Source organism: Chroicocephalus ridibundus, chromosome 3, assembly GCF_963924245.1.
Source record: "Chroicocephalus ridibundus chromosome 3, bChrRid1.1, whole genome shotgun sequence".
Taxonomy (NCBI): domain Eukaryota; kingdom Metazoa; phylum Chordata; class Aves; order Charadriiformes; family Laridae; genus Chroicocephalus; species Chroicocephalus ridibundus.
The window spans coordinates 96,541,982-96,563,835 of NC_086286.1; the positions used below are offsets into that span (position 1 = coordinate 96,541,982).

General features: G+C 42.7%; 1 protein-coding gene across 5 annotated transcripts in view; it reads right to left on the bottom strand.

The window, feature by feature from the left end:
- The window catches only part of FAM135A (family with sequence similarity 135 member A), a 97,636-nt gene extending 75,984 nt beyond the window's left edge, over nt 1-21,652 (bottom strand). For 2 of the 5 annotated variants that reach the window (XM_063330239.1, XM_063330237.1), the window contains exons 1-3: nt 21,000-21,649; nt 6,862-6,947; nt 3,059-3,179 (exon numbers count right to left, since the gene is read on the bottom strand). In XM_063330239.1, coding sequence (XP_063186309.1) covers nt 3,059-3,135 — 77 coding nt within the window. In that variant the 5' untranslated portion in view covers nt 3,136-3,179; nt 6,862-6,947; nt 21,000-21,649. Of the gene's footprint in view, nt 1-3,058; nt 3,180-6,861; nt 6,948-20,999 lie in introns of all 5 variants that reach the window. The other 3 variants (XR_010070435.1, XM_063330238.1, XM_063330240.1) reach the window with 3 other exon arrangements.
- Between the last annotated feature and the right edge of the window lie 202 nt (nt 21,653-21,854).

Genomic DNA, 21,854 nt, shown 5'->3' on the forward strand with positions numbered 1-21,854 from the left:
TTGGTGGATGAGGAACTGGCTGGATGGTTGCATCCAGAGAGTGGCGGTCTGCGGCTCAATGTCCAGATGGGGATCAGTGACAAGTGGTGTCCCCTCAAGGGTCTGTATTGGGACCAGCACTGTTTAATATCTTCATCATTGACATAGACAGTGGGATCAAGTGCAACCTCAGCAACTTTGCAGATGACACCTAGCTGAGTGGTGCAGTTCACAAGCCTGAGGGATGGGATGCCACCCAGAGGGACCTGGACAGGGTTGAGAACTGGGCCCATGTGAATCTCATGAGGTTCAACAAGGCCAAGTGCAGGGCCCTGCACGCAGGCTGGGGCAACCTCCAGTATCAACACAGGCTGGGGGATGAAGGGATTGAGAGCAGCCCTGCTGAGAAGGACTTAGGCACACCGGTGGATAAAAAGCTGGACGTGAGCTGACAATGTGCACTTGCAGCCCAGAAAGCCAACCATATCCTGGGCTGCATCAAAAGAACCATGGCCAGCAGGCTGAGGTGATTCTGCCCCTCTACTCCGCTCTGGTGAGACTCCACGTGGAGTACTGCATCCAGCTCTGGAGCCCTCAGCACAGGAAAGACATGGACCTGTTGAGGTGGGTCCAGAGGAGGGCCACAAAAATGATCAGATGGATGCAATACCTCTCCTGTGAGGACAGGCTGAGAGAGTTGGGGTTGTTCAGCCTGGAGAAGAGAAGCCTCCAGAGAGACCTTATTGCAGCCTTCCAGTACTTAAAGGGGGCCTACAGGAAAGTCGGGGACAAACTTTTTAGCAGGGCCTGTAGTGATAGTACAAGGGGTAATGGCTTTAAACTAAAAGAAGGTAGATTTAAATTAGCTATAAGGAAGAAATTTTTTACAATGAGGGTGGTGAAATACTGGCACAGGTTGCCCAGAGAGGTGGTAGATGACCCATCCCTGGAAACATTCAAAGTCAGGTTGGACGGGACTCTGAGCAGCCTGATCGAGTTGAAGATGTCCCAGCTCACTGGAGGAGGGGTTGGACTAGATGACCTTTAAAGGTCCCTTCCAACACAAACCATTTTATAATTCCATGAAATTAAAGATTTCCTTTTCTGCTGATTCAACCCATCATCCAAGAGCTCCACTAGCAATGTAAATATTACATCCTGTCTCCAATAAATACAAAGACAGTTCCGTAGAAAAATACTAAAACTTACCCAAATTGACAGAAATTATTGCAATAGTCACATGAATTTTCGAAGTCTTTCGAATTATTCTGGAAGCTCCCTCTCCTTCCCAACATTGATTTCTAAGGGAACGTGCAGAGTTAAAGGTTTAGCTTGAAACCAGAGAGGTAATGTCTACTCATGCCACTTTTCTCATTATGTCAGCATTCCACCTCTCTGAACTTGCCCTGTAAATTTACTGCTTTTTAAAGAGTAAGTTAAAAAGAAACATGCCAAGTAGAGCACTGGTAATTATACTGCTGTGCTTTGCTTCTCAACTACCTTTCTGAGGAATCATTTGAATTGTAAGGTTAAGACAACCAAAAGACTTCCTTCTCTTCAGGCTCTTCTCTATTAAAGTTAACGTGCTGCCATATTCTACCTTCTCCTTCCCCACCAATTTCAGAGATTGAAAGAGGACGCAGTTCAACAGACTGTGCTTTTTTTGTTGAAGTAATTAGAATATTCTCAGTGTTTTGCCAGACCTCTTAAGCCTTCTTAATCCTCCTCTTACCATGAAGAGTGAAATTACAATTTTTCCTAAAAAGGGGACATAGTTTGTTGCATATACTTTGACTGCAAATGGTAGCAAGCATAATGTGCAATCTCTTCTGTCAGTACCAGCTTCAGGTCAAATTTAGAGAAAAGCTAGCTTTAATAAAATATAGATGAAAATTAACAGTAACATGGCAAAGATAGAGGCTAGCTAGCCAAGATATATTTTATAACAGTATTTTATGCCTCTTTCTCCTGAGCAACTTCCCAATCCTACTTGTTTTTTGTATCACTCTTCCCTAAAATAGCCACCTCAGAGGGTTAGTACAAGCTGGAGGAACTATGTGCATCCCAAAACAATGAAATTTTCCCATTACTTTACCTTCATCAACTCACCCTGACAAAAACAACCAAACAAAAAAACATTCCTACCAAGAACAATAACCCCCCTTCACCTGCCTTGAACTATACCAAAGTTAAAAACTAGAACGTATCTTCTTATCACTAAAATGTTTCTAAGTAGTTATTTTACAATGTTTTGGAAAAAGGAGCTATCATAAATCAACACTGATATATATTGTTCCCTGCCTGCAAACACTGACACAGCCTCAACCAGATTTATCTAAAACAAACATCATAAGAACTACAACAGTGACATGTATTTTTACTGCAGTCTGTTAGAAGACTGACAGAAGGGCAATGTACCACAATGCTAGATGACCAATAATCTTTAACACTCGAAAATAAGCTACAAAGGATTATTTCCTACGAAGCAATGGGAAAGGACGACCTTAGAAAGTAATCTGAGGACAATCAGGTAACATGAAATGAAAGGAATGTGAAAAAGCCTTCTACAGAGACGAGCCGGAATACGAGGAGGTCGTGAGAGTCTAATGAGGCAGTGTGGAGCCTTCTCTAACTGTGGAGGTACAGCACAGTGTGAGAAGGAAGAAGGTAGTGAAGTTCTCCACCGCCAAACTGATAAATTAATAAGTTAATTGCAGCAGCAACATTTTTAAAAGATTGAAGAGAAACACATACCATATTTCAAATAAAATGCATCACAGAAATTAAGATATGAAAGGGTAAAGGCCTAGATCAGAATACAATCTCCCCTCCAAATCTACAGATCTTCCCTATTTTCCAATTTGAAAAAAAGCATTTTATTACAATTCAGGTTTTAGGCCAAATTATTTGGAGTATTTTATTCCTAGAAAGTATATGCCTTTCCAATAAGGAATAAAGATTTTTCAAATCACTATAAAAATGGTCAGTAATACATGAAGCAACACTACATGACAGTACGCATTAAGGTCTTTCCATCAGCCATCCACCACAGTAAGGTTTGAAAGAATGCACTACCTACCCTCTTTGAAACAAATCCACATTGAAGAATTTGTGGAGCTCCACGGAGAATTCTACCATAGCCTGAACTTCACTCATGTTTATGAGGATGAAGAAGTCAAAACTTGTCAGCACCTTAGTTACTGAAAACAAACAGAAAACAAACTTTTTAGAACACAAGCTGGGGATAATGACTATATGGTCCTTAAAAAGGACAACGCTATGTACAATTTTGCACAGCTTCCTTAGATATACATGTCCTGGGTAAACAAGAATACAGGATGTACCAAATCCTGCCCACAGTAACTTCTCTTTGTTGTGAAGGAATCAACTGCTATCAGAGAAGTATCACAGCACACCATCAGCATAATACAAACCTGGCACTTACTGATACCTCCATACTGCAGCTCTGCTCCGGTTCTTGGCTGCAGAGAGGGGAAAAATACTGCCAACAAGGAGAAAAAGAGCATGGTCTGCTTCCAGCCCTTGTTGAAGCAGAATGACCATGCATCTAGCAGTGCCTCAACTCTGACATGAGGACGGGGACAGCTGAATTACAGTGTGGTCCAACTGTGCAGAGAAAGTGTTTGACCAGGGCATGTAGGGCTTTAGATGGAGAGCTTCTAGAGGGAAGGCAGGAATCAAGGAGCACAACGTGCCCATTTTTAGTCAATCTTTGTTAGTAGTAATGTGTTAATTCTCACTGTCTTCTTCGCAGCCACAGACTGGCACCTTTCTGCTAATTTAAAACTGCCTGCTGATACTTAAATTAAAATCCTACAGGCTTTAATGAGTTCTACTGGTTTTCCTTCAACGCTATCAACTGGATTAATAAAATAGACTACACTTTTCTGCAAACACTTGTCATCAAATTTCCTAGTTCCTGCAAGCACTGTCTTCTTTGAGGAACAAACCAACCAAAAAATCTAGATCAGACTACCTTTCATGCACATTAGTCCATCTTCTGGGTCTAACACGCAAGCAGTAAACGTAAAAAAAAAAGCTAGCCTGGCTGGAGCTTGAATGGATTATGGGGGTTTTTTTTGTTTCTAAAATTTTGAACATGCATTTGGGTGTTTGCACTACTGAGACTGAAACAGAGTAGCTGGCAAAAAAGAAAAGTCATTGCCACAGCAGCTATCAGTCACCTGAAACCAAAGGTACCTTTATGGGCTGCCTCTAGCCTACCAACTAAATTATCTTGGCATATGACTCAAGATAAGATTTACCTTTCTGTATCCACTCTAGAGGAGCTGGAAGGCGTCAAGCACCACAGCACAGGTCTAGATTTTTAACTATAAACAAGAAGCTAATTCTGACCTTGGTTTAACAGCCAATACAAGGACTATGCATGCACTTTACAAAAATACAGAAACAGTATGTTACTGAAGTAACAGAGGACAGTGAAAGAGGAATTTTGCTTCTGAAGCTGAATTGAATATGAAGAACTCAGATCAAGGGTCCTTACTGCAAGATCAGAACTACAGCATCTAGATGATGCAATTAGTCCAGCTTGTCTAAAAATCCTGTGTTCATTCAAATTTCAATCAAGGGACTTCAACAGATTAATTGAATGATGTCGCAAGTTTTGCTACAGTATGCAGCGCTAGGACAATTCCCTCTTCCACTGCTTTGTCTATAGGATTGCGTAGGGATGTCCTCAGTGGTCTTTAAAGCTAGAATCAAGAAGTTCTACACTGATCTTCTGGGGTTACCATACTGCGTTATCACATGTGCCTCACCTACCATGACACAAGCATATCTTCTGCAAATGGAACCTGACCTGCCACTGAGCAGAGACACAGAGATCCCAGATCTGCCATGACCCTTTGCCGCTAGGCAACAAACTTTGCGGTATGTGCATAAAACCTGCGATGAAACTGTTCAATACCTTAGAAAGGAGCTCACTTTAAAACACTCAGGAAAAAGCAAAAGGACTTAGACAAAGGATGCCATGGGGCAGTCTCATCCAGCTTGCATTTTGATGAAACCACACTTTCAAGGGAGGAAGCCATTGCACGCCTCTGACTCCCCAGCACAATGAGCGGCACTGTCTACGTCCCTGAACAGTTTGCCTCCACTAAAAGAAGGGAAAACTGTTCCTGCAGGAGCTGTTGGGCCAAGCAGTCACTTCCAAGTGCTTCAGGGTCCGTTAACTCCCCAATAGGAAAATTCATAACAATCCAGAACTAGTGCAATTAGACAAGTTTGAAGGTCCATTTTATAAACGAGTTAATTCAACAAAAAAGCTAAGAGAGCAACATCTTGCATTACTGCCAAAAGGGCTGTCCAGTGAACTTGTGGTATTTCTATTGTGTCTAACACGGCTCCAGCTGGGGCTACTCCCTCCCTCCTCAGTCCGGCTGACTTAGCATCCCCAGCCAGCCCACTAAAAATTGCCTGGGCAGGCAACCCCTGCAGACGGAACACAGGGTCCAGCAAACACAGTGCCACATGTTTTAATCCAGTAATACAGCCCTCACTCAGCCACCAACAGTATTTTGAGAACTGGCACCCATGCCTTGCTCCAGTATCAACTGCAAAACCACTAAGAAATACCAAGCCACAGTTCACAAAACTGTGCATCCAGAAAGCAATGCTGCATGCCACCGCAGGTACCGGGGACTGCAGTCTATCAGCTGAGCTTTGAGGATGGCTTTTTTTTTTGCCAAGCATCAGCTTGTTCCACGTGCACTCTAACCTGGGAGAAGGGGAGCATCCACTGCCCTGAGCTGACATAAACCAAACCACTATTTTCTGTCAAAGTCTTTCACATCACTGCAAAGGAAAGCAGTGTTCTTTGAACTATATAATAGAAAGTGTTGTGCAGAGATTAAATATTTTAAAGGATAAACTCAAACTTAGACAATGTCTTTAATTTTCATTTGCTAACCATACAAAAGCCAATAAAAAAGTTAAACTCACGTAAAGTATTTCGTTTTTATAGATACCATTCAAATGTACAGCTAATCTTCACTAATTTCAATGACATTAAATGTCCACAACTCATTTTAATACTTAATGAGTTTATTGGTGTATTTTATAGCATATAATTAGCACTCGGAAACCACGCTATTGAACTGCACGTTTGTTCTGTCTGCCTGTAAGAAGCAGAAGAATCCTTCGGTAGGAGCTCTCTATATACGTGCAACTCTATATACGTGAGCTTAATGCAGCACACAAACATGTATCAGAAGACCTGATAATACATAAGAAGAGTATCCTAACACACAGGTTAGAACAAACAGAGGGTTTCATAACCTTTGGTAGCTACTTAGCACTTACAATCAAAACAGCATTTCAATACTCAAAATTATTTAACCACTGAGACTGAACGTCTCCAATAGTTAGAAAGTCAGTTAAAGCCAATTGATCCTATACTGAGGGCCAAAACTTTACTTCCCTTCACAATTACGGGGGTTTATTTATTTTCTTAAGTTGGAAAATCTCCTACATATCCTGGCCAGTCCAGGCTGTCCCCACACTAGCTCAGCACTTATTTAGTTATCCAAACTAATCTTTTCTGAGGCCACAACACAAAATGGATCACAGGATATCAGATTTTAAAAGACCATCAGAAGGAAAAAGGGCTTCTTGATTCTGTTTTTTTCTAAATTGATCGTTTTAGTGATACTTTAGAGCAGCTGCATCAGAGCACCTGCAAGTGCAATGAAAAGACAGATGGAGGTGTACAGAAACCTCCTAAACCAGCTTTGTTCTCAGTGCAATGCTTATGTAATAGTGCCATTAATCTAGCTACTTGTATTGGGAACTGTAAGACAATGCTAAGAAAAAAACCCCATATATGTTCAAAGAATGTCTTACCTCCACTGGTAGATACTCCATTTTAGTATGTTAATTAACCAATCTTCCAGTTCTTCACTATTGCTGTCAAAAACATACTGCTTGAACTAAAAAACAAACAAACAAAAAAATGTTTTACTAAGAGCAATATCTCCAGAATTTTTCCGTACTCATGTTTTTTATTCTCTTTTCCTGTGTCCCGTAACAGCCCCTATCATGTCCCCTCCAATAATCATACGTGTTCCGCCTACCAGCATTCTCCAATCTGCCCTCAGTTCCTGCACTGCAGTTTTCGGCTTTCTGCAGGTGTAGCAGTCTGACACTTATTTTTCCAAAATAAAATAAAAAAATAAAACTTCTTGTGAAGCCCATGCTCTGGCAAAGCTGACTTGCCATGTTCAGCCAAACTATCCCTGTCTTCACCACGGAACTCTGAAATCCAGCTCCCAGAGGACCCCGGTACGCCCCCAACCGCCCCACAGCCTCCCCGATCTCCAGAGAGACTCTCAGCTCACCAGCAGCAACGTAGGATTGAGAAAGTAGGAGGATATTCTGTCTTGAGTCATCACATACAGCTCATGCCCCCACACAGTCCTACATAGCTACCAGGGAGGAGACAACTTACAAGAATAGGTCAGATGAAATTGTCCTGGTAAATTTTGTGTCCCTTCTCCTCAGAAGACTCAGGAGACAAAATTCAGGGGACAAGGGTGAGAGCCCTAAGACCAATAACCCACTTTCTTAGAGCAAACGTTACAGGTAGGTCAACGCAATCTAATATTCTGAAGCTCTCCTTGAAGCCCCTGCTAAACCACTACCTTAAAATTGTTAAGAATCAGTCTATCTCCCCTGTATTCTTAAAGTATTAGGGTATTTTAAAAAATACCCTAAAAAATTACCGAAGTCTCCCTTTTATCTGATGACCTGTACATTTAGGACATAAAGAGAAGAGAAAGCTTAGTTATCTCTTCTTAGATGAACTTTGCATCTTTTCTGTAGGTATGTTTAAGACAAATAAAAACACAAAACCTACCACAGCTTGTGCAGGCAAGCTGTGAAACTAGTTTTGCCTTAGGTTCAGAGAAGAAAACAGAGAAAGCAAAGCATAAAAACCCACATTATCTGAAATTTTTTAAAATAGAAATCACTTGTGCGTGTCATGTGTGATATTCTATCTTTGATACCACAAATTATCTATTATGCCGCAGTAAAATCTTGATACCATAGCGCCGCATCAAAATGGCACTGACATTTATTCCATTTGTTCAACAATGCAATACAACCTGTGTTACACCAGTTCTCTTTTAAAAAGGGCTAAGTTATTTTTTAAGAGTGAGAGAAAACACACAAAGTCCTAAATACTTGAAATTGTTCTAGCCTTAGATCTAGTATTTTATATTCAGTGGAAGTCAAAAGCAAAAATACAGAATACTACAAATGAAAATAAAACAAAATGTTTATTTTCCTTCAGTTTTCTTCTAGCTGCTCATTTAACAGTCTTCAGATAATTTTTTTCTTCTACATTGCTGCAGGAGCTTTGTACACCTCCATCCCTGACCTTTTTTCCCCATCCTTTTCTCCATTATGCTCAGAGATCCAAGCACCTGCCAACACAAATTCAGCCATCATCTATCTCTGTGCTGATGACTCACAGGTTTGTCCCCCCACCTGAGAACTGTCTTCAATTCCAATTTTAGCCGTTTCTTGGACACGGTCTTCACCTGAAACTCAATCTAGCAAAAAAAAGAGTTCTTGACTTGACCTGCACGGCTATACCTAATACCTACTTTCTAAGCATGCACAATAGCACAATCTGACTGTAAACCTAGACGGTATTTTTCATTTAGTTTTCTCTGGGTTCTCATAGACTTTGGCAAGACTGTGCACAAGACCTGCCAAATTTTTCTGCATGTGATTAGAAACATGTCCCATCTATCCATACAGCAAAAACCCATCCAAGCTAATATCCTCTTTTGTTTTAATTACTGTGAGGCTGAAAAAGCATAATTCACTGCATGTATTAGTTCAGCATGGTGCTGCAAAGAACCAGCCTGTTATTTTGATCACTTCACCTCTCTCTCTGTATCCCCTGCAGAGAGAGCCTGGACTCCAGCATAACCCTCTTGTCCTCCTTTGAAATCCTTTTGCAGCTGTGCAGCACCAGGTATCATAGTGTTCTGGTTGAAGACCAGAGCTTCCCAGCACTACAAATAAACCCTGGCTCTCTGCAATTAAAAAGGTGAGAGGGTAGAAAAGAAAGGCTAATTTTATTTTGGACTGCATAATCATCATGTTGTAAAACAAGGAAACAAACAAAAACCTCTTAAGTGGCGGTATCTAGGAGACCTTATTCAATTCATTATCCCAATTTTTAAAGGGAAACATTACTATCACTCAGGAAAAGGCAACAGAATCCTGCTTAATATCAGGATTTATTCATAAATTATTTTTAAAGCTTCACAGTTATAAATAATTATATCAATGTAAATAACCACAGTTACTTAAATATAGTTAAACAATGACCTAATTTCATGGGCTCAGGGCAAAACCCAACTATTACAATTTTCTTCTTGCCTGGTTCTCTAAGCCTAGATTACTTCCCAGACAGCCATTACAAGGTTTGTTTCACCATTTCTAAAAAAGCTAATGCAAGATATCTATGACATTTTAACGGGCTAGATAAACAACCAGCTTAATCAAGCATTAAAATTCAAATTTTCCTACTTTTTGCTTTAAACTTAGCACCAATATCTGGTGCTCTGTGCAGCACACTGATAAAAACAACACACTACTTTGAGCTGACAACTTGATTATTCCCACTGAGCATCGAAGTCATTAATACGTTGCATTTATTTCTTTTCTTCTCCCCTATTAATAGATCATGTATGTGATACAGTAATTCATCTTGAACATTTATTAGGCTTATTCCCTTCTACCCTAGCATTGGTCTTTGTCTGTCTGACAAATGACATGATGTTATTTCTAAGCTTCTTCATTAAAAAGTTTAATATGAAAAGTTCTGTGAGCAGCACAGTTAAGAGCTTGCTTTCCTAGCGATGTGTCCTTCTGCCTCCACCAGGACAACCCCCTACCTTTCATGGCCCCTTGACCAGGCAAAAGATCACACATCCCACAGGTACGATGAAGCTATATCCACAGCAACTGGCCAGCTGCTGAAAACCAGACCCCATGCTAGCCAGCTTCTGTATTTTTTCTCCCAGTAAGGGCACTAACTTCTCTTCAGCCACCAATTTACACTAAACACTCTGTGAGCCCTTCTCCTCTTCCACATGAAGCTGAATTGAGCAATGGTTTCAACAGTAATTTGTGAAGAAAGAGGAAACAGAACATGAACAAACGAAACTGAATGTTTTTTGTTTGCCTTTTACAAAGACTTCCCCTAAAAAGAAAACCCACATTTTAAAAGTTATGATTAAAAGGGTATGAAATAACTGGCACAAATGTGGCTGCCTTTGAGTCAGAACCAGCAAAATGCAGCATTTTCATGAAAAGCAGTGGCAGCTCAGGATATGTGCTACCACGTTAAGCCAGCCCTTTGTCCCGCTTTGGTCCTGTGCACCGTCTGGGTAAGAAAAAAGGAACCAAATACTACTATACCCTCATGCTTAAGAAGCAAGGGGAGTGGACAGTGTGTACCAGCAGTTAAGCCGCCCATTCACCATCAAGCTACCTTAACAACAGTGATGAAAATAAAGATAAATACCTCTAACTAAAGCAGAAGTAATGTATCCAGAAATACATCTGTAAATCAATTAATTACTTTGCTTGTAATTTTCAATTAATGCAATCAATCTATCTTTTCCTAACAATCTATTCAGAAGAGCAATACAGGGGAAAAAGAAAAATCAAGTGCTTACTCTAAGTACTTAATTAAAAGTCTTCTGGAACTTTACATTAAAAGCATATAATGATCTTACAGTAAACTGAGAAAAAACATAAATTGCAAGCTGTAGTATTTCGGTTTAAAGAACAAATTGCACAGCTTAATACATTCACCTTCTCATAATCTCAAGAATTTATGAAGGATGCACTATGTAAGAAAGAATAAAGTAGGAGAGGAAAGCTTACTAAAATAATTTGATTCTGCCCAACTGAACAGATTCTTCATAAAATATTAAGGGTCTATTTTAGTGTACTTAAAACATACTTCATTTTCCTACTTACACAAAGGAAGAAAGCGGTATCTCTTCAAATTCCATGCCCCAAGCAATGCCATTAAATAAAAAATAACTCTCACATGGATGGATTAATCCGGCATTAAAATGTCTGCAATGACTGTTAATGTCATTACTCCGCTACACTTTATGAATCAGAAGAGCGCCCAGAAGAAAGTTGTTGCAACTTCTTCCTCACCCCAAGCAAACTTATAGTCAAAAAAATGAAGCTTTGATTTCAAGAGAAATGAAAAATAAATCTAACTGTACACATGCTCAGTAAATTATTTTAATAGGTAATAATTCCATATTATTGTCTTCTGTAAATAAAACAGAGCACAATTTACCGAGTTGAGTCATTGTTCCAATATCTGCTGTGAGGTCATGGTTTGAAAAGACAGTAAATACTGTTTAGACTCGACAGGCTGATTTTGTATTGGAAGCCTTTATGCCAAATAGTTACTGTCTTTCCTCCCACAGTAGGCATTAAGTCAGCGCAAATGATATACTGTGTACTCTTATTAACTTAAGAAATGTGATAGCTTGCCTGCTTGATCAAAGTTACATTAGGAGATAATATGATAGTAAATCTGATCCTGGATCAGTGGTCACAAAACCACTTCCTTGGTAGTTCCTACACTAATATCATCTGTGGTGATAGGCTGGATGGGCCAACATGGAAAAACAGCGACTCTGCTAGCACTTTGGTACAGATATGAGTTATTTTAGAAACACATGTAAGTACTGTATCAAAGCCTATTTTATTTTTCATCACCTAATGTTAATAAAACCTAATATAAAGTCAGTGGATTTGGGGCTGGCTTTACAGTACTACATCTTTAAAAATATATTTCTTGATTTCCCTTTTTTTCCTTGTGGTTTGGCTTCCAGCTTCCTACCATTTTAACACAACAAATTGAGATGAGCATTATAGCACATAAATTCAGGTTAAAAGTTTGATTCTTTGACTTTCGATGCAAAAATCTAAAAACTCTGGAAATATAAAATATTGTTTTCATCTTCTTACAATTTCTGTCCACTGCCTTTACTCTATACCCTCCAGAGAAATGTCATAGACTATTATTTTGTTCTTCCTTTGTTAATGATTTTCTGACCACAGGTCTTCTCAGAGCCTCCCTGCAACTCTTCTGTTACACTAAACGTGCATTAATTTTACAGCCAAATCCATACTATTCTAGTATGAAGTGCAATTTAGTTACAGTTGTGTGATACAAACATAAAGCTGAGGGACCATTAAGCAGTCTGCCGTTGCAAGCAACAACCTAACATGGTCATGGAAAAGTATTTCAGAATGTGCATTAAAGCTTTTCAAAAACATACTGTAGCAAACAAACATCTACATGTTGGTTTGGAGTAAGACTTTAAGCTCTCGCTCCTTGTTTATCTTCATATTGACCAGCAGAGGAAGAGCCATACTTTTCTCTGCAACCTCAGGTGGCATCTCCAGCAACTTATTTGGTGCTCACCTCCAAATCTAAGAGCACTAAGTTGAAACATGTGTAACCTTCTAAGTTTACTTAGCTATTACCAAAACAAGTCAAGGACTGGATTTTAATACTCTGTCCTTGATGTCCCCCACTCTCTTTTCAACCATTGAAGCCTAGAGCAAACCAGATCTGACCTAACAGCCTACCAGCATCAAAAAAATCAACAAAAAAACAAACCAACAAACCAAATCGACAAAAAAACCCAAAACATCCAAATAAACAAGCACAAAATAAAATTAAATCACTCCCTGCTTTCCTTTATCTGCTTTAGAAAAGAAGGGACTAAACACAGTACATAGAGCACTGTGTGTGCTTTTTGATCAACAAATGCTCGGCAAAAGAAGTTTATGAAGAAACAAGTGTCAAGTAAAGACAACAATGATCAGCAGTGATGGACAACTGTGATGGCAGCCTCAACAAATCGAGCAGAACTCAGCACAGGAAGAATGGATGCCAGCAAGCACCATGAGAAAATAGCACATTATGTATTCTCAGCGGAAAAGTCTTTAAAGGATTTCTCTCTCCTACCCTTGGAGGCTTGCTCCCACCCACCCCACAAACAGCCGTCTCTGCAATTGTGCTGGCAGTTGTGGGGCGCAAAAAAAGCCACCACCGCCAAAACAAACCTTTACAAGTATTTTGAAGGCTAGTTTGTAAGTTTTTGGGGTTTGTTTTTTTTATGTAAACCACAACATTTCACTCACTTAAATACAGCACAGCTCCACAAACAGCTGCACTGATACCTCTGAAAGAGTACGCCAATATTAACATCTAACCCTGAAGACGTGAGCAAGGGCATGGCAAGAATTTAAGCGAACTTTGCTCATGAAACTACACGAGGTCTTTCACACCAGCAACAGCTTCAGAAGTTTCTGCCCCAGGTGCTCATTCCCATCTTCACAGCATCCATACATCGCCCCCGCAACACTGCCAACACAGTGCTCATGGGACAGCATTTTAAAATGAATTAGTTACCGTTTTAGAATCATCTATTTTTGCAGGGCTTGATCAGATCGCTTCCTTATCCTGTTTCAAAGCACAGCTCCACAAATAGTAGTGCCACAGCAGCGATGGGGAAGGGAAGGAGAGGGGCAGCAGGATGCAGCGGTTCCTCTGGCCGGCTCTGCCCTCAGCGCGCCCGGCTCCTTAAGCCACGGCCTGGGCCCAGCAAAGCAGAGAGGTTCAAGCAGCAGGGCGAGAGCAACTGCCCCTTCCCACGGCCATTCCTGAGGCGAAACACCCTCCATTCCGTCCCATATTCACTTCAAAAGTTCGAAGAGGAAGGAGACAGTACTCTCCTACCCCTAGGGAAGGACACAGACCCAGAGCCCAAGAGCCAGCCCAACCTCTCCCCTGCTCAGCATGGCACACCCCGTTCCCTCCTCACAGGCCTAGCTTCAACCTGGACCTGGGATATTTCTTTCCTGAAGGAGGCATGGGAGGCTTGGAAAGCCCAGCAGCTTCCAGCAGCTTTGTCCCAACAGGCCCAGAAACACGCTCTGCTCGCAGAGTTACCATCCGACAGACCTGGTGTCAGGGGACTGGAACCATTTTTGCTGAAGAAGGGCTCTTCCACTCCCTATCATGGAGGAAGAGAGGGACAGGGCCACCCTGGTCACCACAGCCTGCCCACCCCAGCCCCACCAGCTGCAGCCCTCTCAGTACTGGCATTGCTTCCCCCCTCACTACAGTGCCAAAATGAAAGTTACTTAAAAGAGTCCCTACTAAACAGGCAAATACAACAGCCTTCTCATATTCAAGTTTTGCTTCTGTTTATTTTGCGTCTTGAAGGCCTTATGCCCCTCCTACCTCCCCCTCTCTGCATGGCATTTAACTGACAGAGCAACGCTGCTGCCGCGTGAGAAGCTGCCAAAAAGACTGACACAAACTTAAAACGGCATAGCTCTGTTTCCGAAATGACACACTCAAAATAAAACAAGTCTAATGATCACCTTCAGTAGTTTCAACAGGTAGACTTGAAGGGTTACATCAAAACAAAGCAGTAAACTGATTTTTGAATTAGCTTGAACTGTCACCAGTGTTATTTCAACAATTTTTTACTGTTTTATATGGAACAGTTTTTGTTCACTCCTTTTCTCCTACAATTTACTTGTCATATTTTTTCAGAAATTCTTGTACAAACGTTTTGTAATCATTAAATCCCTTATATGCTGCTTTCAAATGTGCTACAACTAGAACAAGCAAAACCACCTATTAAATACAACATAACGCATCCAGGGGAAAAAGACCCAGCAACTGTGAACCAAAGCCATCAGATGTTTTCCCTAGCCTGCCAACAATGTAGCTGTTTTGTTTTCAAACAGGTCCTTGTTCCCTCTTGTCCTACCTGAGAAGGACAAACCGACAGCTGACCACACTGACCAGCCATGGAAATTCATCTTTTCATCTAAACTCCATCAGCTTTTACACATTTAATCAGTCAAAAGGCAGGTACACATCTGTTAGAGTCTCTAGTCAACAACCCAAATTCAGACCAAACGTTTGTCACATCAGCTGACATTCAAATTAATTTCAGAGCCATACAATGTACTTTCCACATATTCTTAAGAATATGCAAAGTAAAATCGGCAGCAGGTAAAACCCAATGGGTTTAGGAGTTTAAGTAGACCTCCTTGCAGCAGCAAGGGCTTGCATTAGAAAAAGAAGTCCAGCCTGACAGAATGGCCACAAACTTGGAGATTTAAGTTTTGACTTCCACCTTTAGGTCTAGTACTGACCTCAACTGTTACAAGGTTTTTTCCTCTATGCTGTTTTACATGTAAAGCAGTAAAATGTATGTTTTCTACTATCTATGCCTCATTGTTTTGGCACTTCAAATATCCTCAATACCTTGGCACATTTAGACCTAAATTATTTCACTGAGGTGAGAGGTTTAAGGTCAGAAGTGCATGAAACCATAGGTCCCAGAATTACCTGATAGCTTGCTTCATCTCAGAATTTGCCCATAAAATTCAGAAAATCTTTTTAAAAAAAAAAGGTATGCATTTATAGAAAGCTAGATGGGCCACATATAAATAGGCAGGCAAGCAATATATACTGTAGTTTAAAAGTACTAGATAAGCAAATACCTCTACTACTAAAAGACAGCAGCATTAACAACACTATTTAGTTGCAGTTCTTTTTTACATGGAAATATACAATCATTATGCAGAAAAATCCTCAAGTGACGACTGAACTGACAGCCTGGGAAGAAAGTACAGTTTCTTTGAATAATACTTCTTAAACCTGCAGAGAAGGAAATACTATTAGATTTCTCTTGTGAGTTTAAACAGAAAGAAGATAAAAGATATACTGCAAGCCGTTCTGATACCAAAATTTAAAGGGAAACCTTGCTTATTAACTTTAGAAAATCATTTAAAGCATAAAGATAATTTAGGGGGTTTTATAGCCAGAAAGCATCTTATGCTCATCTAGCTTGACATCCTGTACACAACAGGTAATGAATGACCCATGTCACGATTGCTAACAGGGATAGATTCACGCGGTTACAACACGTGAACAAGGTTGTGATTATAGTAAGCAGAGCTAGATCTGAAAAACAAGACAGCTTATTATTTCAAAATGTCAGAAGTCAAAGGTAAGGCTTCCTGCACAACTGATAAATGCTGTAGATTTTTTTCTTCTAAATTCTAAGAATTTGGGGGTGTGGTGTGCAGAGGTTTGTGATTTATTTCATAACTGAGATTCAGCAAACTATATGCATACATATATATATATGTGTATGTGTGTATATATATGTATACTTGTATAGTATTAGACATAACAAATGTTTAACTTTCCACTGGAAAATTAAAAATAGTAAAAAGTATATGTTTTCAGTATTCCTGATATAAGTCATGCAATGCAGAAATGAGGAAATTTTAAATTTATTTTTAGTAAGAAAAATTGATAAAGGAGACCTCATATCTTGTTTCCGATAAAATTCCTTGCAAAATATAAAGTTCAAGATTCTTAGCACCGAAAATGTTTCCAGTTCCAAAACCTCTGAAGAAAATCCATTAATAAAAAGAAGACAGCACTGAAACCACCTAATGACAAATAGAACTGATGTCGTATCAATCTGCTTTAGCGTTCTCAGCTTTTGTTCTGCTTGTAACTTGAACTCTGCGAGGTTTCATTCTGTTCCTTATTTCTCTGCCTGTTCTTTCCAAGAATAGTGCTGTCACCGATTTCCTGCTTGAAGTAAACACAATTTGCTCACCTGACTTCTCTTGACCCCAAACTATGGCAAACTTATTTCCTCTCTTTCAGACTTTTTTTCTTGTATACACTTTGTTGTATACTCTTGTTACCACAAATGTTCCATGTATTGTTCTTTGAGGAAGAAAATTTGTACAACAGACTTCTACAAATATCAGCAGCACTGCATTACCAACATACCAACTGCTTTTGCTAGAAATGAATGCATAAATATTTAACCGCTGTGTTCATGCTTCTACACTGACGTAGTTTTCTATACACAGTTCTTCATGAGATATAGCCCATGAATGAACGTATCAAAACATGCTTAGTAAAATGCTGGAGTAGGCCAAAATCAGCAGATGCTTACCAAACGTAAAAGCACGTGTCTTGCCACGCAGAAAACATACAGTGCATGAATGTCGACAGAACGTAAGGATGTACTTTACTGTTTTGCCTAGCTGTGGCAGAAAAACACAGAAGTAGCATTTATTCAGAAACACCGTCTGACTGTAGCAAGCTCACGGGGAGAAGAAAAAGTGGCTTTTTAGTGGATTTAACCAATCAAACCCAGTCTCTTGCTCCCGATTTAAAACAGTCAGTCTTGAAGGTTCCTATATAGGACCCTATATCCTACATAAAAGCATTTGAAGGTTGCTATATAAACAAAATTTTAATTTCAAAAAGAAGTATCGCATTTTCCAAGCTTTTTCACAAGGAGGGAAAAATGAATGCAAGATCAAATAATTCACAATTCAGGAAACTGTAAGTTATGCTCATAGTTTAAGCAAAAAAGAAATTGAATTGTATTACTTAACATGGATACCTATTTTGGCTATATGCTCTCTGAGCCAATGGCCTGTCAGAGGTACCTGACATACAACAGCAGGCTGGCAAGACAAATATCCATCATCAACAATCGCTGGTCAATACACAGATGCTACTCATCTATCCTGCCATGAAAACAATTAAAGCACTAGCAAGACCATATTTTTCCACGGAGAGGAAAAGGGGAGGGGGGAACTCCACACAACAAAAATGCAACTCTTCCACCTCAATTAACAGGAGGGTATATTCTGCCAAGCCAACCCCAGAGGGACTGGGGACAGAAAAGGAACAAAAGAATTTCAAGACAGAAGACACAAAGCATAAAATGAATCATTTACCAGGCAAGGGTGAGAAGCACCGGTACGTATCAACAACAACTTCAAACACTGAAACAAAGTCAACAGTAACAAGAATCTACAACCTTTTATTATAATTCTCATGCTGAGGTCCATCTTTGATACCAGTTTAACTTTCACATCTGTTCAGGACAGCACCCAGGCTGGCAGAGAGACACAGGCACCAGAAGTCCCAGCACTACATGAATAAACATTTAGGTAGACTGATATAGATTATCTAGGTTCTCTTCAAAGAAATAAAAAAAGAACAGCACAAGAGTCAGCGTTACAGACAGGGCTCCCCTATCTACTACCTGCAGTAGTTCAAACCACAGTAATCTGCTTCGCCCTTCTGCCAGCATTTGCTCTCCTGTCCACCTCGACAGCCAGCCAGACGGCCTAGGCACACCTATCCCATCCTAACCACTTCCAGCACCCTCAAAGAGAAGCTCGCACCAAAACATCAGACCCTAACCTGGTGAGAGTGAGATGCTGATGGAAACATCCTGTCACTGGGTGTTCACATCTTAAAACCACAACAATCAAGTCCACTAGAACTTGCCAGAGTCTTCCTTGGTGGGGAACTGACTAGCAAAGTCAACAGGAAACACTAGAAAGAGAGATGGATCTTGATTTTTCACATCGCTCCGTGCTTGGGAACTGTATTCACTAATTCTTCTACGTGGGATAAAATGCAACAGACAGTCCTAGAACTGAGCTTTGGAACACAGACACTTCCAAGGGAAACGTTACAACCACAAAACTAGAGTGCCAGGTAACAATTTCACAGCCTTCATTGGGGCGTCAGTGGCTTCAGAAAAGACGCTGGGGCTTATTTCTGATGAAGCCCGAACAGAACACGAGGTGTTATTTTTCAGGTTTTGCTGAATTCAGAACTAAATTCTACAATAATGGAATCAAATTGAATCAACAAATGTGTTGGGTTGTCTGGCACATTCCACAAAACACAGTTCTGAAGACAGATTTAGGTTGCTGTGTGCACTTCACTATTACTGATTACTACTCATGCCAAACCTTACCCAGGCCAGTCACACTGACTGTAATTTAAAGTGAAAATAACAAATCAACTTTATTAATAAAGCAGTTGTTAATTTAAGAACTAAAATAATATGCTCACATATTATATCAACCAACTCTTACCAGTTTTACAGGATTGTATTTCACACAAAGGAAATTTAAATCCGTCCAAATAATGAGCTCGAATTCATGTTCTGAAATTTTTATTGATTACTGAAGGAAAGCTTAAGAACTGACTTATGCTTCTTACAGGGTAAAAAATGAGAAGTGGGAAAAGGAAAATATATTTGGCCATCCAAGGAGAGCGCTGACTAAGATTTATAGCTGAGCTCCGACATACCAAATGCAGGTACTCAGCCTGCAACTACTGGCACAGGCGTATGGAAGAAACAGAGCAAGATGACAATTCTGTGTTTCACTTAAAAGTATTTGCAAAAATACAACCCGAGCCTGTATTATTGTTCACTGCCTATAGAACAGTATTTTCAGTTCTAAGGGGGAAAGAACTGTTGAATGGAATAATAAAAACTATGCTGAAATATTTAATTTGCTCCTCCACAAACTTAGAATTCTTTCATCCTGAAAAGGCCCTAACATTCCAGCAAAACGCAGCTTTACTGAACCAGGTTTGGACTCTCGCTGTCATCCTTTAGCAAGGGCCAAGCAGTTTTTCCTTCACCATCAAAATGCTAAGTAAGAGATATTTTATGGATGAAAATGTAATACATTCCCTCCCCAAGTAATAAGGATCACACCAGTAGAATTCCCTCCTGCTTATCAGTCCAGCAAACTAAAAAGAAGCGTGTGTGGATTTTAGCTCAGGCTTTGCCCATGTACAAGACAACATTAAGCTAACTGACTGGATTCCTTAGAAAGCAAAGCAAAACCCAGCAAAACAAAACAGACATTTACACCCGCCTGCTTGATAAAATGTAAGTTTGTTTACCTTTCCATCTGAAAAAACACTGCAACCTGGAGAAAGGGGAAGTGGGCTTACACCCTTCAGCACGAATACCTCTTTAGTTATAATATTAACATGACCACAAATCCCCCCAATTAGAGTGTTTTAAAATCCACTACGCTACGCAGTTGCTCTTCAAAGTGGTACGTCTGCAACATATAATCATGAAACAAAGTTTTCAAACAACTTCTGCTGAAAATTTTTCTTAAAATAAGACAGAAAGGGAAGATGATTTCCACAAGAGCCCTTACTGCCAATTCTGACATAAGCGTCCTGAGGCTAACTGACCCCTAAAGATACCCTTACGGATGGCAACGGGAGTTAGGAGCCTCTGCACCGCCTCACTGCAGCGCCGAGCCGGCCTTTCGGAGGAGAACAGGCTTTCCCCCGCCCGGCCGGCGCCACCGGGCGAGCGGCACAGCCGGCAGTGCCGCCCTCCGCGCACCAGGAAATCGCTGGGAGCTATTCCTAACGCTCGGCCGGCAACTTTCCACACGCGCATTTGTTTGTTTGTTTGTTTGTTTTAAATTCAATTAAAAAATCCCAAACACCGTTTCAAACCCTGGGAGGACGCGGTATTTCTCGGCGAGGCAAGGAGGGAGAAGGCAGCAACGCCTCCGACCCGCTACTCGGGCACTTCACCGAGGGGACGAGGTGGACATTTATTTCTGACCTATTTTCGGCGCGGCCTCAGAGCGATAAACAATCCATAAACAACGGCGGCGAAACGCTGCCCGGCCAGAAACTTCCCGGCCCCGAGCCTTTCCCCGGCCGGGGGGAAGCGGCGGCCGGCGAAGGGACTGGAGGGACGGGACCGCGGCGGAGCCCCCCCGACCGGCCGCCAAGTCCCCCGCCCCGCCCGGCCGCCTCCCAGGCCAGGCTGCGGAGCGGCTCACGGAGTTTTCCTGCCGAAGTGCGGGGGGTCAGCCCGATACAAACAAGTCCCCCGCCCGCCATGCCCGCGGCGGGCACAGGCCGGGCGCGGAGGAGCGCGTTGGGCGCCCGCCGGCCCCGGCCCCAGCCCCAGCGCCGCGGGAGGGACGGGGGCACCCGGCGGGAGCGCGTCCCGGCCCGCCCCGCCGCTCTCCCCCACGGCTGCTCCCCCCGCACCCACCTGGGACACAAAGGAGCGGCTGCCACTGCCCTCTGATCGCCCGCCGCCTCCTCGCCCGCGCTCTCCGATGAGTCCAGGCCGCGGCAGCACCGGGATGGCGTAGCGCAGGCATTCGACGCTAGCGCCTGCTGCTCCCGCGGCGGGGCCGTGCCGCCGGCGCCCGCTCTGCGCTGGGCGGGGGAGGCGGGGGGGGCGTTGGGAGCCGGCCCCGCCGGCCGAGCGCCGCTTCCTGCTCCCCGGCGCCGAGTGCCGGAGCCTGGCAGCTGCCGCAGCCTCGCAGCTGCCGCCGCCGGGGGAAGGGAGGGGGACCGCTAGGCAGAGGCCGGCGGCGGCGAAGCCCGCGGCCGCCGCATCCTGGGCTTCCGCGCCGGGCTTTCCGCGCCGCCTCCGGCTCCGAGGAGTCGCCCGCGCGGTTCCTGCGGCGGCCGCTGGCAGCCGGAGGCAGCCCCGGCTCGCCCCGCCGCTGCGCCCGCCTCGGGCTCGGGCTCCCCCTGCCGCCCCGCCGGGCCGGGCCGCGGCTCGGGCTCCTCCTGCGGCTTGGCGGGGCCGGGCTGGGGCGGAGGGGAGAGGCCGGGAACCCCCGGGGCCGGCAGGAACGTGACCTACCCTGGGCTTGCTATCCCCTACCCGCGGCCCCGTTCCCCCACAGCCCCGTTCCCCCGCAGCCCCTTCATGGCGCACACCGGCAGGCGGAGGAGGCCTCCCTCCTGACGGCGGCCCCCGCAGCTAGCTCTGCCCTCCCGCCACCCTCTGCCCCGGCCTGGGCGCGGAGCCCCCGGGTAGCCCCCGGGGCCCGGGCTCTTGTCAGCCGGGCGGGGAAAAGGCACCCCGGGCTTGGCAGGGGGGCAGCGGAGG